The sequence below is a fragment of the Scylla paramamosain genome, unplaced genomic scaffold, assembly GCF_035594125.1.
Source record: "Scylla paramamosain isolate STU-SP2022 unplaced genomic scaffold, ASM3559412v1 Contig4, whole genome shotgun sequence".
Taxonomy (NCBI): Eukaryota; Metazoa; Arthropoda; class Malacostraca; order Decapoda; family Portunidae; genus Scylla; species Scylla paramamosain.
The window spans coordinates 2,900,001-2,917,500 of NW_026973669.1; the positions used below are offsets into that span (position 1 = coordinate 2,900,001).

The 17,500-nt window shown below is 45.1% G+C and overlaps 2 protein-coding genes across 2 annotated transcripts in view; one reads left to right on the forward strand and one right to left on the reverse strand.

Moving 5' to 3' along the window:
• The first annotated feature begins 1,668 nt into the window (after window positions 1-1,668).
• On the forward strand, window positions 1,669-12,206 carry LOC135096566 (cell division cycle 5-like protein). Its single transcript, XM_063998145.1, has 9 exons — window positions 1,669-1,829; window positions 5,239-5,504; window positions 6,657-6,852; window positions 7,739-8,155; window positions 8,660-9,318; window positions 9,904-10,136; window positions 10,257-10,423; window positions 10,750-10,947; window positions 11,246-12,206. The coding sequence occupies exons 1-9, from the start codon at window positions 1,785-1,787 to the stop codon at window positions 11,699-11,701; spliced, it is 2,637 nt and encodes an 878-aa protein (XP_063854215.1). The 5' UTR covers window positions 1,669-1,784; the 3' UTR covers window positions 11,702-12,206.
• A 1,626-nt stretch (window positions 12,207-13,832) lies between these two features.
• The window catches only part of LOC135096511 (uncharacterized), a 9,066-nt gene continuing 5,398 nt past the window's right edge, over window positions 13,833-17,500 (reverse strand). The window contains exon 3 of the mRNA XM_063998046.1: window positions 13,833-17,500. This exon is cut by the window's right edge and continues 884 nt beyond it. Coding sequence (XP_063854116.1) covers window positions 14,740-17,500 — 2,761 coding nt within the window. The 3' untranslated portion in view covers window positions 13,833-14,739.

Consider the following 17,500-nt stretch of genomic DNA (forward strand, 5'->3'; position numbering starts at 1 on the left):
CTTCTTCTTCTTCTTCTTCTTCTTCTTCGTCTTCGTCTTTTCCTTCTTCCTAGTTCTTCCAGCCTTTACTCAGTTTTCCTCTATCTCTTTCTCTCAATCTTCTTCCCTCATCTTCTCTTCTCTAAACCCTATTTATCATTTCTTTCTTCCACATTCTCTACAACACATCATTACAGAACCTCCACTACTTTCCAAAGGCTGTAGTTGAAGTGACGCGGGTTTTCAAGGGTGTTTTTACGGTTCTAGTGACAGATTAACAACATTTCTTCATTATCAACACGAGAAACACTCTTTAAAAGGCTGTAATTGAAGTGGCACGGGTTTTCAAGGGTGTTTTTACGGTTCCAGTGACAGATTAACAACATTTCTACATTATCAATTGGAGAAACACTCTTTAAAAGGCTGTAGTTGAAGTGACATGGGTTTTCAAGGGTGTTTTTACGGTTCCAGTGACAGATTAAGATTTCTACATTATCAACTGGAGAAACACTCTTTAAAAGGCTCTAGTTGAAGTGACGCGGGTTTTCAAGGGTGTTTTTACGGTTCCAGTGACAGATTAACAAGATTTCTACATTAATAACAGGAGAAATACTCTTTAAAAGGCTGTAGTTGAAGTGACACGGGTTTTCAAGGGTGTTTTTACGGTTCCAGTGACAGATTAACAACATTTCTATATCACCAACAGGAGAAATACTCTTTAAAAGGCTCTAGTTGAAGTGACACGGGTTTTCAAGGATGTTTTTACGGTTGCAGTGACAGATTAACAAGATTTCTACATTATCAACAGGAGAAACTCTAGTTGAAGTTACACGCGGGTTTTCAAGGGTGTTTTTATGGTTCTAGTGACAGATTAATAAGATTTCTATATCATCAACTGGAGAAACACTCTTTAAAAGGCTGTAGTTGAAGTGACATGGGTTTTCAAGGGTGTTTTTACGGTTCCAGTGACAGATTAACAAGATTTCTACATTAATAACAGGAGAAATACTCTTTAAAAGGCTGTAGTTGAAGTGACACGGGTTTTCAAGGGTGTTTTTACGGTTCCAGTGACAGATTAACAAGATTTCTACATTACTAACAGGAGAAACTCTAGTTGAAGTTACACACGGGTTTTCAAGGGTGTTTTTATGGTTCTAGTGACAGATTAACAACATTTCTATATCATCAACTGGAGAAACACTCTTTAAAAGGCTGTAGTTGAAGTGACGCGGGTTTTTAAGGGTGTTTTTACGGTTCCAGTGACAGATTAACAGTATTTCTACGTTATTAACAGGAGGAACACTCTTGAGAACCCGCCTGACCATCTCTGTGACCTTTGAAAATACTTGTAGTGGAAGATAAGGAAATAAAAATGTTTTGTTGATTTATGATATGAGAAAGTGCAACATAGGAGGAGAGAAACGTAAGAAAATGAAGAAAAATTAAAAGAAATAGAAAAAAAATAGAAAAGCAGCACATAAAACTTCCAGAATTAGAGAAATTAGATAAAAAGACTAAATGCGCATCGGATATATAAAGCGAAAGTAGAAACACATGGTAAATAAATAAAAAGAAGAATTAAAAATAAGAAAATTAAAACATAACAAAAACAATAAACAGAACCACGAAAAAACAGGCGAAAATAAGCAATAAATAACAATGCGCAAGGCGATCCTCACTTGTCCCGCCGCCATATTGTAAACAAACCTGCGGCGAGGAGAGGAAAGGCGGAGGGTGTCACAAGCCCTCACATTTTTGCTTATTTCTCGTTTATTACCGTGAAGTGAGACCCAACAACCGCCAAGATGCCTCGCGTGATGATCAAGGGAGGCGTGTGGCGCAACACAGAGGTAAGCAGTGACGGGAAATAAGAGAAAATTGAGGTTAAATATGGCTGTAGTTACTGGCGGGAAGGGAAGGCTGCGGGAGGCAATGTTTTTATTTACTTATTGCTGTAATACTAACTAGGGACACTCTGAAGCACTTTTGCATCTTAACTACTACATTTCTATTTTATTTCCTTCTAGTTAAGTTGGTTTACGTTTCTGTATTAATAATGATAACGATATTTTAATTACGTAGATTAGGTTGAAATATTTTGTTGTCACGTCTTTGTATTTATTGATATATAGAGCTGGTGTGAGTGGTCTTGTGGTCTACATTGGGGGTAGCTGAAACTAGACTGCCCCCTTAAGGACTAGACCCCAATTAGACTCCCTTAACCCCCTTAAAGTCATTATTAAAACACCCATCATCACCGTTGTTGACAAGCCCTCCACACTAACGACTCTCAAGGCTGTAACGAGGCTCAGGAATCAAACTTATAGATATATACTTAGTTAAACAGTTGGATATATGTATTAATCGCTTTACGGGTTAATAATGACCTTTAAAATCCCATAAATGAACCTAATGACACTCTGATGACCCCAAATGCACCCTGCTACACTCTTAACGACCCCTAACTGCCTCGTTCATCTATACTGGCTAAACACTGAATGGGTTAATTAGACCTTATTAAGACTGTTACCTAACGTAACTACACTATTAATGACACTAAGCTAACGACAATTCATCCCCCTTAAGACCACTAACCTAAGCTAGCTACCCCCCCCCCAGTGACAGATTAACAAGATTTCTACATTATCAACTGGAGAAACACTCTTTAAAAGGCTCTAGTTGAAGTGACACGGGTTTTCAAGGATGTTTTTACGGTTGCAGTGACAGATTAACAACATTTCTACATTAATAACAGGAGAAACACTCTTCTCCCCAGCTGTTAAGACCACTACCCTATCTAAACCTAACCTAACCTAACCTAATGTAACCTAACCTAACCTAACCTAACCTAACTTAACCTAACCTAACCTAATGTAACCTAACCTAACCTAACCTAACCTAACCTACCCTATCTTAACCTAACTTAACCTAACCTAACCTAACCTAACCTAACCTACCCTATCTTAACCTAACTTAACCTAACCTAACCTAATGTAACCTAACCTAACCTAACTTAACCTAACCTAACCTAACCTAACCTGACTTAACCTAACCTAACCTAACCTAACCTAACCTAAACAAACGTAACCTAACCTAACTTAACCTAACCTAACCTAACCTAACCTGACTTAACCCATTACCTCCTATAATTTTAACCACTTTAATTTTTTTTATGAAACTTGGATAGCTATGGTAAAAAAGTATGAGAAACAGGATGAAATAGTCAGAATTACATTTTAAATAGAAATAAGTGAGATATTAGGTGGTTGCATATGACATCACTGGGTGGATACAGTTGCAGTGACTATAGTACATCGCAAAATGTAGTCTCTAGTTCCGGTCTTGAAAAACTACTCATTCTATACGGAAAAATGGATGAATAAAAAGATATATATAACCTTGAACGCTTTATTTTTAAAGCAGAAAAAACTTGTGATTATAAAACTTTCATAAAACAAAACAATATATTATTTTCCAAGAGAAGAGTTGGCTATACAGCTGTACAAAAATAAGTAATATGAAGTAATGCTGCGTTTGTCCTTTGTAATTATGAAACAGTTTACAAATATTGTGACTGCACAGCTTTAGTTATTATAGTCAGTGTTATGCTCAGTCATTGTGCTTATGATGAGAAACAGGTAACGTGTAGAGTGACGGCACACTTGCAACAATGCGTCCTGGGTGTGGCAGTGCATGGCTTGTTGTGGCATCACCTTGGTTCACTTGGTTTCATTATTATGTGTGATGTGTCCTTTGCAGTCAAAACGAACATCATGAGGAATTTGTGAAGGTGGTGGACAGACAGCTGTGCCTCCCACCAGGTTGTTGACTCTTCATACCAGTTTTCAAATATGATCGGCAAATTGCTCTTCTAAATGAAAGTAAATCCATTTTGGTAGCTGAGTTTTCATGGTCGCTACATAGCAAGTTATGTATGATGTGTGCATTCACAACTGCCGTGTCCAAAGTTTGAATAAAGATGTGCCAATACCACTTTTTTGGTGTGATTGTTGCTGCATGTTTGGTAATCCACCAATCATGTTAATGATTGTATGTGCTGTCATTTTTGAAGACATGAGGTTGTGAAACTGTATCCTTTGCTTTACATTCCTTCAAATAACGTTTCACTTTTTGAAGAGGTTCCACTGTGTCACAATTAGTTCCAATAGTGACACACACATGTATCATCAAGCCACCTTACAAATACAATTTCTTCATTGGTATCAAATCTGGAGCAGCAGCATGTTCCTCTTTTTTGCTTTTTCATTTCTTTTGCTTCCATCAAAGGACATTTTTTCAGCCTGTTCTCACGCATAGTTCCAGTTGCTTGAAAGCCGAGCTCGCCAAGATGAACCAGTAACTCATATCCAATAAACAGGTTGTCAAAGAAGACGCCATGTGACTGCGGTTCTTCTACGACATCTATCACGTTCAGTACAACACGTCTGTGCAAGCACCCACGCTCAGCTGTCCGGTGTGCAGTAGTAAACATGTTGTGACCTGTGTAGTCACTTCCTCCCAATGATGTCATATGAGATCAGCAACTTTTAATGCCTGGTGTTCTCATAATACTACATGTAGTGGTGTTTTCAAGCATTCAAATGTTTTATGTCTGTTACTTCAACATGTGCTATATGATATTATCTTATAATTGTTGTTTAATATGACTTATTTTTGTACTTTTATATTAACAGTTCTCAGGAGCACAATTTTGATGTTTTCAAGCTTGTATATCAATTAATTTAAAGCGAAAATTTTTAAAATCTCATGTTGATATCAGAGAAATATACCTAATTGATATAGCATGAAGGTTAGATGTGCGTATATACACACAGATAATTACAAAATCTGTTAATTTTTAAGTGATCTCATATGAGATCACCAGGAGGTAATGGGTTAATCTGACCTAATCTAACTTAAACTATCCTAACTTAACCTAACCTAACCTAATGTAACCTAACTTAACCCAATGTAACTTAACTTAACCTAACCAAACCTAACTTAACCAAACCTAACCTAATCTAACCTAACCTAACCTAACCTAACCTAACCAAACCAAACCAAACCAAACCAAACCTAACTTAACCTAACCTAACCTAACCTAACCTAACCTAACCAAACCTAATCTAACCTAACCTAACCTAACCTAACCTAACCTAACCCAACCAAACCTAACCTAACCTAACCCAACCTAACCTAACCAAACCAAACCCAACCAAACCCAACCAAACCTCACCTAACCTCACCTCACCCAAACAGGACGAGATCTTGAAGGCCGCGGTGATGAAATATGGCAAAAACCAGTGGTCCAGGATCGCGTCACTGCTTCACCGCAAGTCCGCCAAGCAGTGTAAGGCCCGGTGGTTTGAGTGGCTTGACCCGAGCATCAAGAAAACCGAGTGGAGCAGGGAGGAGGATGAAAAATTACTCCACTTAGCTAAACTGATGCCAACTCAGTGGAGGACCATCGCACCCATCATTGGTCGTACTGCAGCCCAGTGTTTGGAAAGATATGAGTATTTGCTGTGAGTGTGCGAGTGTTTTGGGGTGTTTTGGGGGTGAATAAGGGTGTTTTTGAGGTGTTTTGGGTGTTTTTGGGGTGTTTGGGGTGAATAAGGATGTTTTTTGGGGTATTTGGGTCAGTTAGGGTGTTTTTTATGGTGTTTGGGGTGAATAAGGGTGTTTTTGAGGTGTTTGGGGTGAATAAGGATGTTTTTTGGGGTATTTGGGTCAGATAGGGTGTTTTTTAGGGTGTTTGGGGTGAATAAGGGTGTTTTTTGGGTTGTTTGGGGTGAATAAGGATGTTTTTGGGGTATTTGGGTCAGTTAGGGTGTTTTTTAGGGTGTTTGGGGTGAATAAGGGTGTTTTTGAGGTGTTTGGGGTGAATAAGGGTGTTTTTGAGGTGTTTGGGGTGAATAAGGGTGTTTTTGAGGTGTTTGGGGTGAATAAGGGTGTTTTTGAAGTATTTGGGGTGAGTAAGGATGTTTTTTGGGGTGTTTGGGGTGAATAAGGGTGTTTTTTGGGGTATTTGGGTCAGTTAGGGTTTTTTTTAGGGTGTTTGGGTCAGTTAGGATGTTTTTTGGGGTGTTTGGGGTGAGTAAGGGTGTTTTTGAGGTGTTTGGGGTGAGTAAGGGTATTTTTGGGGTGTTTAGGATGAGTAAGGGTGTTTTATTTGTTTACTTATTTATTTATTTATTTATTTATTTATTTTTGTTTCATTTTGGATAAGTGTGTTTGTCAGTGTTATTTATTTATTTATTTATTTCAGTATTTAGGTATTTTTAATGTTCAGTTTTTATTTATTTAGTTTTTTTTTTGCAATATTTAAGTGTTTTTCAATGTTCTCCAGCATTATTTTGGCAATATAGAAGTGTTTTTTTTATGTTTTTCACTTTTTTGCAATATTTTGATGTTTTAATGTTTTCCAGTGGTTTATTTGCAATATTTCGCTGTTTTTAATGTTTTCCAGTGTTTTTTTTCAATATTTCGCTGTTTTTAATGTTTTCCAGTGTTTTATTTGCAATATTTTGATGTTTTAATGTTTTTCCAGTGTTTTTTTTTGCAATATTTTGATGTTTTAATGCTTTCCAGTGTTTTTTTTTCAATATTTCGCTGTTTTTAATGCTTTTCACTGTCTCTTCCACCACCACCACTACCCTCCACCCCCCCACCCACAGGGACCAGGCACAGAAGGGGGAGGAGGAGGACCAGGTGGATGACCCGAGGAAACTCAAACCAGGAGAGATTGACCCCAACCCTGAAACGAAACCAGCGCGACCTGACCCCAAGGACATGGACGAGGACGAGCTGGAGATGCTGTCGGAGGCGCGGGCACGTCTAGCAAACACGCAGGGCAAGAAGGCTAAGAGGAAGGTGAGGTTAGGTTAGGTTAAGTTAGGCTAGGTTTGGTTGGGTTGGGTTGGGTTGGGTTAGAAGGTGGAGGGGTGCTGGGGAAGGGCTGTAGATGTGTGGGGGGGGGGGATAAGGTGGTGTTTGTTGGGGTTAGGTTAGGTTTGGTTAGGTTAAGTTAGGTTTGGTTAGGTTGTGTTAGGTTAGGTTAGGTTAAGTTAGTTTAGCTTAGCTTAGATTAGGTTGCATTAAGTTACGTTAAGTTTGGTTAGGTTAGGTTGCATTAAGTTAGGTTAGGTTAAGTTTGGTTATGTTAGGTTAAGTTAGGTTTGGTTAGGTTAGGTTAGGTTTGGTTAGGTTAGGTTAGCTTAGGTTGCATTAAGTTAGGTTAGGTTAGGTTGCATTAAGTTAGGTTTGGTTAAGTTAGGTTAGGTTAGGTTGCATTAAGTTAGGTTTGGTTTGGTTAAGTTAGGTTAAGTTAGTTTAGGTTAGGTTAGGTTGCATTAAGTTAGGTTTGGTTAGGTTAGGTTAGGTTAGGTTGCATTAAGTTAGGTTAGGCTAGGTTAGGAACGCTGGTTTCTATCACACACTAACACAATCATTCATTTTCTTAGCCCTATTAGCCACTAGTAGAAAGATATAGTAGTAGTAGTAGTAGTAGTATGTACAGGGATGACAGGTGGAAACAGACAGGCACATTTGTCCAGTGACCACCACACACAGGCATTATAATCTTATGTACCACCACCACCACCACCACCACAAACAGAACAACAACAACAACAAAACCAACACATCCAAGCAAACCGCCACATTTAAGCCCCCACCAAGCACCCAAACACCGCAAACATAAATTCCTCCACAACCTAACCGTACCTCCACCACCACCACAACTCCCTTCCCCTAACAGGCTCGGGAGAAGCAGCTGGAGGAGGCACGGCGTCTGGCAGCCCTGCAGAAGCGCCGAGAACTCCGTGCAGCTGGGATCGACCTGCCGCAGAAGAGGAAGAAGAGAAAGGGCATTGATTACAACGAGGAGATCCCATTTGAGAAGGTTCCCGCCCAGGGCTTCTACAACACGTCTCTTGAAACTTATGAGCCCATGCAGCCCAATTTCAAACGTCTCCGGCAGCAGCACCTGGACGGGGAGATGCGCTCGGAAAGGGAGGAGAGGGAGAGGAAGAAGGACAGGCAGAAATTGAAGGAGAGAAAGGAGCAGGGCGTCCCGTCAAGCGTCTTTGAGAACGGTGGTGATGCGTCGGCCAGAACCAAGCGCAGTAAATTGGTGCTGTCGCTGCCGCAGATCTCCGAGGATGAGCTGCACCAGGTGTGTTTGTGTGTGTGTGTGTGATTGTGTTTGTTTGTTTGTTTATTTGTTTTGTTGTTTGATATGAATTACACTTAAAAACTTAACCTAACATGTGACATATATATCTTTAAACACACAACAACATTTGCCATACACTAAAACACTATAAAAACTCACAAAAATACCCTCAAAACACTCAAAATACAGTAAAACACTCCAAAACACTCGAGACACACAAAAAAACACCATAAAAACACTCAAGACACACAAACCCCCCCAGTTAAAACACACAAGACAAAGGAAAACACAGGAAAACAACCAGACACTCAACAGTTACTCACCCTCAAAAAAAAATGAAAGTAAAAAACACCAAAAAAAACACAAAACCATAAAAGAACACAAAAAAAACATACAGAAAATTCCACAAGTCACAAAACTCAAAAAAATAAATTAATTAAACAAAAAAAACACAAAAACAACAAATAAAAACACCTTTAACCGAACCCAACCCAACCCAAACAGGTGGTGAAGCTCGGCAAGGCATCGGAAGCAGCCCGTGAGCTTGCCGAGGAGGTAGGCGGCAGCGGCAGCGGTGGCGGTGGCTCGGCGTCACAGGCACTGCTTGGCGAATACACCGTCACCCCAGGGCAGGCTCTCCGCACGCCCCGCACCCCAGCAGACATGGACCGTGTGTTGCAGGGAGCGCATGACATTATGGCGCTAACCCACGTTGACACTCCACTGAAGGGCGGCGCAAACACCCCCTTAAACGTGCAAGATTTTGGGGGTATTGAGCCGAGCAAGGCAAGCGTTCAGACCCCTAACACAATTCTGGGGACTCCATTTCGCACCCCACAGGCCGGATACACCCCTGGACACGCCACCCCCCAGGCCATGACCCCTCGCGTCCCTAGTATCCCTGGTTCGACCCCTGGGGCAACACCGATTAGGGACAAGCTGAGCATAAATGAGGAGGGTGCCCTGGTGCCAATTGAGGACAAGCAGGCCCTTAGGGTGTACCAGAGGGGGGTCAGGGAGGCTTTACAGACAGGCCTTAAGAGTCTGCCAGCCCCCAAGAATGATTTTGAGATTGTGGTGCCAGATCAGGAGGAGGAGGGTGCCGCGGTGGAGGAAAATGAAAGTGGAGGTGCTGTAGAGGATCAGGCAGATGTGGATGCAAGGTTTGTGTTTGTTTCCTTCCCTCTTTCCCTCTCAGAACAATTAATTTTCCTCTTTCTCTCTCAAAATTGACGAATCTTCCCTTTTTTTCCTCTCAAAACTCAAATTTTCATCTTTTCCTGGCAAATTTTTCCTCTTTCCCTCTCATAACACAAATTTTCCTCTTTCCCTCTCAAAAAACACAAACTTCTCCTCCTTCCCTCTCAAAACACACAAACTTTTCCTCTTTCCCTCTCAAAACAACACAAACTTTTCCTCTTTTCCTCTCAAAACAAACTTTTCCTCTTTCCCTCTCAACACAACACAAACTTTTCCTCTTTCTCTCCCAAGACCACGCAAATTTTCCCCTTTCTCAAAACAGAACACAAATTTCCCTCTTTCCCTCTCAAAACACACAAACTTCCTATCAAAAACTAAATTCCTCCCTCATTCCCTCTCCTCTCCCAGTCAGAACACCCAAACTCTACCATCCCCAAACACCACAAACTCCCCACAAAGACCTATCTCCTATTATCTCCGTTAAACATTACAATTACACATTTTAAATTACCCACAATGCTCCAGACTCAGCCCCCACACCTCCACAGGGCACAGGCTGAGGCCCAGGCACAGAGGGAGGCTGAGATGAAGCGCCGTTCGCAGGCTGTGCAACGTAACCTGCCCAGGCCCCAGGAGGTGAATGTGTCAGTGCTGCGGCCGATGCACGCAGATGCCCACCTCTCGGACCAGCAGAAAGCTGAGGAGCTGATTAAAAGAGAGATGGTTTTGATGCTTCATTATGATGCGCTGCACACCCCAATGCCGCATCCCACCAGGAAGGGTGTGTTTAGGGTGTTTTGGGGTGTTTTTTTGGCGTTTTAGATTAATAATTATCTGTTTTACTTCTCTACCTCTTAAAATTAATAATTCTGTCTTTCTCTCTCTCTCTCTCTTTCTGCAGGGAATATTGCAGCTGAGGCCATTCACAGAGACCACTTGGAGAGACACCCCTACAGACTTTACGAGGACGAGGAGCTGGAGGACGCGCGGGTGTTGCTGAGGGAAGAAATGGGTGTTGTGAAGCAAGGAATGGGCCACGGCGACCTGACGTTAGATGCATACTCTCAGGTGGGTGGTGGTGGTGATGATGTTGTTGTTGTTGTTGTTGTTTTGTTGTACTGGTTGTAGTAGTAATAATAATAGTAGTAGTAGTAGGTTAGGTTAGGGTATGTTAAGTTTGGTAGTAGTAGTTGTTGTAATAGTAATAATAGTAACACTTGTAGTAGTAGTAGTACACACAGACACACTAGCAATATTAGTAGTAGTAGTAGTAGTAGTAGCAACAGTAGTAATAGTAGTAGTAGCAGTAGTAACCCAAAATACACACACACACACACACACACACCAATACCCCCATTAACCCCAGTTCCCTTGCCTCCCCCCGCCCCCCACAGGTCTGGGAGGAGTGTCTGGCGCAAGTGCTGTTCCTGCCAAGCCAATCCAAGTACACCCGTGCATCGTTAGCCAGCAAGAAGGACCGCATTGAGTCCCTGGAGAAGAGGCTGGAGCAGAACAGGCAGCACATGGCCAAACAAGCTAAAATTGCCGCTAAATTGGAAAAGAAACTCAAAATTCTAATGGGAGGATATCAGGTGTGTGTGTGTGTGTTTGTTTTTTTTCTTTTCTTTGTTTTTCTTTGTTGTCTGTTTGTTTGTTTGTTTGTTTTTTCTCTTTTTTTTGCATTTTCTTCTTTTAATGGGGTTTAGAAGGTGTCTGCATGTGTGTGTGTGTTTGTTTGTTTGTTTATTAACTTATTCATCGATGCAGTCACACACACACATGCACACAAAGACCTCTCCCTCTCCCACTCTCACAACACACCCAGACACACACACAAACTAACACCCTCACTCTCTCCCCTAACACCCTCACTCTCTCTCTCCCCCGAAGGCCCGAGCAGCCTCCCTGTCGGCAAGTCTTCAGGATTCGGTGAACCAGGTTGAAACAGCACTTCTTGAGCAGTCTACCTTTGCCTTCCTTAAACAAATGGAGACTGTAGCCATTCCGCGCCGCCTCGCCACCATCTCCGAGGACGTGGCCAGGCAGACAGACAGAGAGAGGGAGCTGCAGAGACGTTACGACCTCCTGCAGAGAGAATTAGAGGGTTTGAAAGTGAGTTCGAATCCCACCAGCGTTTCCGCCCCTATCACGTCACCTCCCTTGTGCGTCACCCCGCCCATCGCTGACGGCAACACTGGTGAGGCTGAGGAAAGGGATAGTGGGGATGGTGGTAGTGGGGTTAGTGGTGGTAGTGGTGGTGGTGGTAGGGAGGAGGACGAGGAGGAGGAAGAGGAGGATGAAGAGGACGAGGAGGAGGAGGAGGAAGAAGAGATGGAGCGTGAGTGAGTGTTTGTTTGTTTGTTTGTGTTTCTTTAGGGTGGTTTTAGTTGTTTGTTGTGTGAGAGAGAGAGAGAGAGAGAGAGAGAGAGAGAGAGAGAGAGAGAATCAGTCATCTAGGGGCCAAATGTGTGTGTGTGTGTGTGTGTGTGTGTGTGTGTGTGTGTGTGTGTCTGATTATAATTATACATATTTGTGTGTAGTTTTTGGGGTCAGTGGGTCTTGCTGTGTGTGTGTGTGTGTGTGTGTGTGTAAAGAGAGAGAGAGAGAGATTACATTAAAAGTGACATTTTGCTAACAATATTCTGAAAGTTAGATTATTTAATGAGAGAGAGAGAGAGAGAGAGAGAATTATAATAGGAGTAATAGGAAAGGAAGGCAGAAAATAAGACGAATGAAGAAAAAAGGTAGAAAAATAAACAAACAAACAAACAAACAAAATAACCGTGAATGTATTGAAAACGCAAATTTCTGTATTTAAAATTAGAAAAAAAACAATAAAAAATTAAAGAAACTTGTACATTTATCACAACCATCAATTAAGTGTTGTTTGTAAGTGTGTAAGTTGTTAGTAGTGGTTGTAGTGAGGATGTAGGGTGGCTGGGGGGTGGTAGGGGAGGGGTCTTGTAAGTGTATTTAAGTAGCCCTGGGTGTTGTTTTATTAAGTAGTGTAGATCTGGTAGTGATGTTCATGTGTTTATTTGTTAAGTTCCTTTTTTTTTTTTTTTTGTTTATTTTTATTTATTTATTTGTTTTTTTAAGTATTTTTTTATTTATTTATTTTTTTTTTTTTGTGTATTTTATTTATTGATCTGTTCAGTTTATTTTTTATTAGTTTATTTTTTTGTGTTTTCATTTCATAAACGTATTTTTTTAATATTTATTTCATTTTATTTGTTTGTTTACCTATTTAAATTATCTGTGAGTCTCCTTTTTACTTTATTTCTCTGTCCATCTGCCTGTCTGTCCGTCTGTCTGTCTATCTATCTATCTATTTATCCATCTATCTATTTATCTATCTGTTTGTTATATTCTTGTTTCCTCCTTTATTCCCTTCTCTCTTTTCCTCTCTCAAATATCTCTTTATTAATATTTGACTCTCTCTCTCTCTCTCTCTCTCTCTCTCTCTCTTCCTTTATATATTTTCATTGTTTTCCTATTATTATTTATGCATTCTTTCCTTCCTTATTTTCATTTTGGTTGTTTTTTTTCTATTATTTCTTTCTTGTGCTTTCTTTCCTTTATTTTCTTTGTTTACTTTTCCTCTCTCTCTCTCTCTCTCTCTCTCTCTCTCTCTCTCTCTCTCTCTCTCTCTCTCTCTCTCTCTCTCTCTCTCTCCTAAGAACATAAGAAATAAGGGAAGCTGCAAGAAGTCACCAGGCCTACACGTGGCAGTCCCTGTATGAAATATCCCTACCTATTTCCATCTATTATCCCCATTCATACACCTGTCTAATCTTCTCTTAAAGCTCTCTAATGTCCCAGCACTAACAACATGATTACTAAGTCCGTTCCACTCATCTAATTATTATCTTGTTCCACTCTATTTGAGAACCAGTTTTTTCCTATCTCCTTCCTAAACCTAAATTTTTCAAGCTTGAACCCGTTATTTCTTGTTCTACCCTGGTTGCTGATCCTAAGAATTTTGCTTACATCCCCTTTGTTGTAACCCTTATACCACTTAAAGACTTCTATCAGGTCCTTTATACCACTTAAAGACTTCTATCAGGTCCCTTATACCACTTAAAGACTTCTATCAGGTCCCCTCTTAACCTACGTCTCTCTAAAGAATGTAAATTTAACAGCTTCAATCTCGCCTTGTAAGGAATACTCCTCATCCCCTGTATCCTTTTAGTCATTCTCCTCTGTACTGATTCTAATAGACCTATATCTTTCCTGTAATGTGGGGACCAGAACTGCACAGCGTAGTCTAGATGAGGTCTGACCAGCGCCAAGTATAACTTTAATATTACTTCAGGCCTTTTACTTTTAACTCTCTCTCTCTCTCTCACAAACACAACAAATAAATCAATAAATTTGATAACACGAAAAAAATAAATAATAAGCAAGATAATTATATCACACACACACACACACACACACACACACACACACACAAGGACGTACACAAACAAACAAATACATAATCATCTTTATTTTTTCATATAAATAATCATGTAAGCAATACTTCTATCTTACACACACACACGCACATGCACACACACATACACTCACACACACATACATACATACATACATACATACACACACCTTACAAGGGAATGACGAATGCTGGGCAGTTGTAGAAAAAATACGTAAATTATTGTACATTATAAATTCACACTCAAAACTTGTGAAAAATATATACAAAAAAAAAAAGGAGAGAAAATAACAATAATAATAGTAATAATAATAATGGTAATAACTCACACAACAATATATTAATGAAAGGATGAAGGAATGACTTAGCTTTGGTGGAGAGAAGGAAGGGAGAGGTGGAGAGAAAGAGAGGGAGTGTTGGTGGAACGATGGGAGGGAAGGAGAGGTGGAGAGGAGGGTGTTTCCTCCACTCCTCTCCTCCACCTCCCAGTACTGTGGTGAAGGAAGGCACGCACTACAGGAGACAGTGTGGTGGTGGTGGTGGTGGTGGTGGTGGTGGTTGGAGGTGGTGGTGTTGGTGGTGTTGTGTTCTGTACACCTGAGGACGCGCACACACACACACACACACAAGCATACTCTCACTCACTCACTCACTCACTCACTCACACAGACAGACAGACAGACTGGTGGATGTTTAGTGTCACAATCGCCGTGGATGAGTGACAAGAAGCCCTGGTGGAGGCGGCAGCTGTTGTTGCTGCTGATGTTGTTGATGTTGTTGTTGTTGTTGTTGTGTTACACAATATGTATATATGTATATCTTTATATATAGTATTTATATATGTATAGAAGACTTAGAGGTACTAATAAGAAAAAGTCTTTTTTCGAACGAGGTTTTGTACAGGGTTGGTTGAGGGGGAAGGGGGGTGTGGGGCAGGGGGGCCGGCTCAGCGGGGGGCAGTGGTGGTGGTGACGGCCTCCATCTTGACCACCTGCTGGCCAGTGGAGTCCTGCATCAGCACCTGGCCCGCCTGCAGGGGCACGGCGGAGGGATGGGTGACCACAATGGTGCCCTGGCCCACCTGGCCCAGCTGGCCCTGGCTCACCACCACGCCGCCGTCCAACGCGGACACCTGCTGCTCCAGCTCGTCCCCGATGGCGTCTGCCAGGATGACCTGGTCCGCCGTCACCTGGGAGATGACCTGGCCCGTGGCGGGGTCGATGGTCACGATGTGGGCGCCCTGCAGCAGGTCCGGCGACACGTCCTGCGACAGCACCACCTGCGTCACCCCCTCCGGCAGGTTGATCTGCCCCCCCAGCATGCCCGCCACGTGCTGCAGCACCACCTGCCCCTCCGACACCTCCACCGCCTCCACCTGGGGCGGGGGCGGGGCCTGGGTGGGGGCCGGGGCGGGAGGGGGCGCGGCGGCCTGGTCGCGGGGCACGTAGTGGTGGGACACGAGGGGCACGTGGTCGTGCATGATGTCGTCCATCATCTCCTCCACACTCTTGCCCTCCGTGTAGAACTCCTCCATCTGCTCCATGGTCACCTTCCACTCTATGAGGCGCCACAGGTTGTACTTCAGCACCTCGTACTGCCCCTGCCCGTAGTCCTCGATCATCTTGACGCCGTAGTGCTGCAGCACGCGGCCCAGCACCACCGACACGTGCTCCTCCAGCAGGCCACACTGCAGCAGCAGCGCGTGGTCAAACAGCTTCTCCAGCAGCCGCCGGCACTTCATGTCCAGGGTGTCCGCAGTGATGGTTGCCGGCTCCCGTGCCCCTGCCGCCGCCGCCGCCGCCGCCCCACTGCTGCCTCCGCCAGCCTGGCCCAGCGCCGCCTCCTGCTTCACCCGGCCGGACTCGTAGCTGTCGGTGTCGGGCACCTTGCCCATCTGGGGCAGCAGGCCGGCCAGCTTGTTCATGTTGACCTTCACGCCGCCGCTGTAGGCGTCCGTCACGGTGTTGCTGACCGGCGCGATGTCCCGCGTCACGATGGCCATGGCCGCTGGCGGGCCACCCATGGCTGCTGCCGTCATCGCCGGGGCGCCGCGCGCCTCAGCATCATCGTCCTCGTCGTCGTCCCACTCCGAGCGCAGGGCGGCAATCTCCGGGTTCTCCTGCTCCGCAGTGGTGGTGATGGCAGAGGGCGCGGGGCCTAGCAGGGTGCCGGGTGGCCCCACCACCTTGCTGGAGCCGCGGCCTGGCTTGACGTCTGGGGAGAAGATTGCCTTGTTCTGGTGCACACTCTCAATGTGGCGGTGCAGCTTGCCCTCGAAGCGGAACTCTCTGGAGCACAGCTTGCAGGAGTAGGTGGGGATGCAGAAGGACATCAGCTCCACCGGCGGGGACACCACAGACTCCCCGCTGCTGCTCGTCACGAAGTAGTCCTCTCGCCGCACCATGCCGCCGCCGCCGCCACCACCACCACCGGGTACCACCTTGCTGCTGGGGATGGGGTTGGCCGTGATGTCCACCGGGTACGACCCCACGCGGTTCCCCACCTTCATCTTGGGCTCCTCCACACGTGGGTTCTCCACCTTGACGGTCCTGAGCAGGGGGGCGCTCTGAGCCAGGCTCAGCAGGCCGTGCACGCTGTCCGCCTGGCTGGCCGACACTGTGGGGACCAGGGGGGTGTGGGTGGGCCTGGGGACGGCCTTCTTCACCCCCTCACTCTTCTCGTGCACTTTGACCTTCACCTTGACAGTGGAGGGGGTGGAGGGTGCAGGGCGAGGCTTGGCAGGTGGGCAGCACGTCTCACAGTTCTTCATGTTGCACACAAAGTCTTTGCCGTGCTGCTTGTTCTTGGCCAGCCGCTTGCCGCGCCCCTCCGTCTCCACCTCCTCCACCACGCTGGCCTCCATGGGGCCCTCCTCCTCTGCCTCCTCTACCTCATCCGCCTTCTCCGCCTCCTGCCTCTCCTCCTCCTCCCTCTTCTCGGCCCGCTCCTCCTCGGCGTTGAGAATGTTGCGCCTCATGTTCATGCGGATGGCCCGCAGCTCGGCCGCCCCGGACAGGCCGAAGGGACTCCACTTCCTGCCCCGTCCCCGGCCCCGGCCCCGGCCACGCCCACGCTTGGGGGGGTTGAGGAGGGTGATGGGCAGCACCCCCACCGGCTCCTTCTTCACCTTCACCATGCCGTCCTTGACGGTGGGAGAGCGCACCGGCGGCGGCAGCGGGGCGGCGTTGCCCACCAGCCTGCCCACGCTGGGCACCGACCTCACCTCCGGCAGTTCGGCGGACTCCTCCTGCGTCCGTGCCTCCGCCTCGGCTGCGGGGGGGCTCTGTGGCATGGACTGGCGCACCATGGAGTTGACCACCTCCTGCAGGAACTCTGAGTGCTTGTCCGTGGCGGCGGCCTCGCTGGCGTCCTCCCCGGGCCGTGCGGCGCCCTTGCCCTGCACAATGGCATCAAAGGCAGCGTCCTGGATGGGGTCCGAGGCCATCTCCCCCGTGGCGGGCAGGGAGAACACCTTCTGCTCCAGCGGGTCGCCGCCGCTGCCGCTGTGCACCGCGTCGTCCTCCTCGTCGGAGCTGTAGTTGCGGTCCATGCCCTCGTCGAAGATGTCGTTCTCGTACATGTCCTCGTCGTGGCGCGGCGTGGGCGGCGCCGACACCTGCGTGCCGGCCGACACCTGGTACTGCCGCGGCACGATGATGCGGCCGCCGTCCTCATCCGTCTGCGTGGACGTGGTGCACATCACCTTC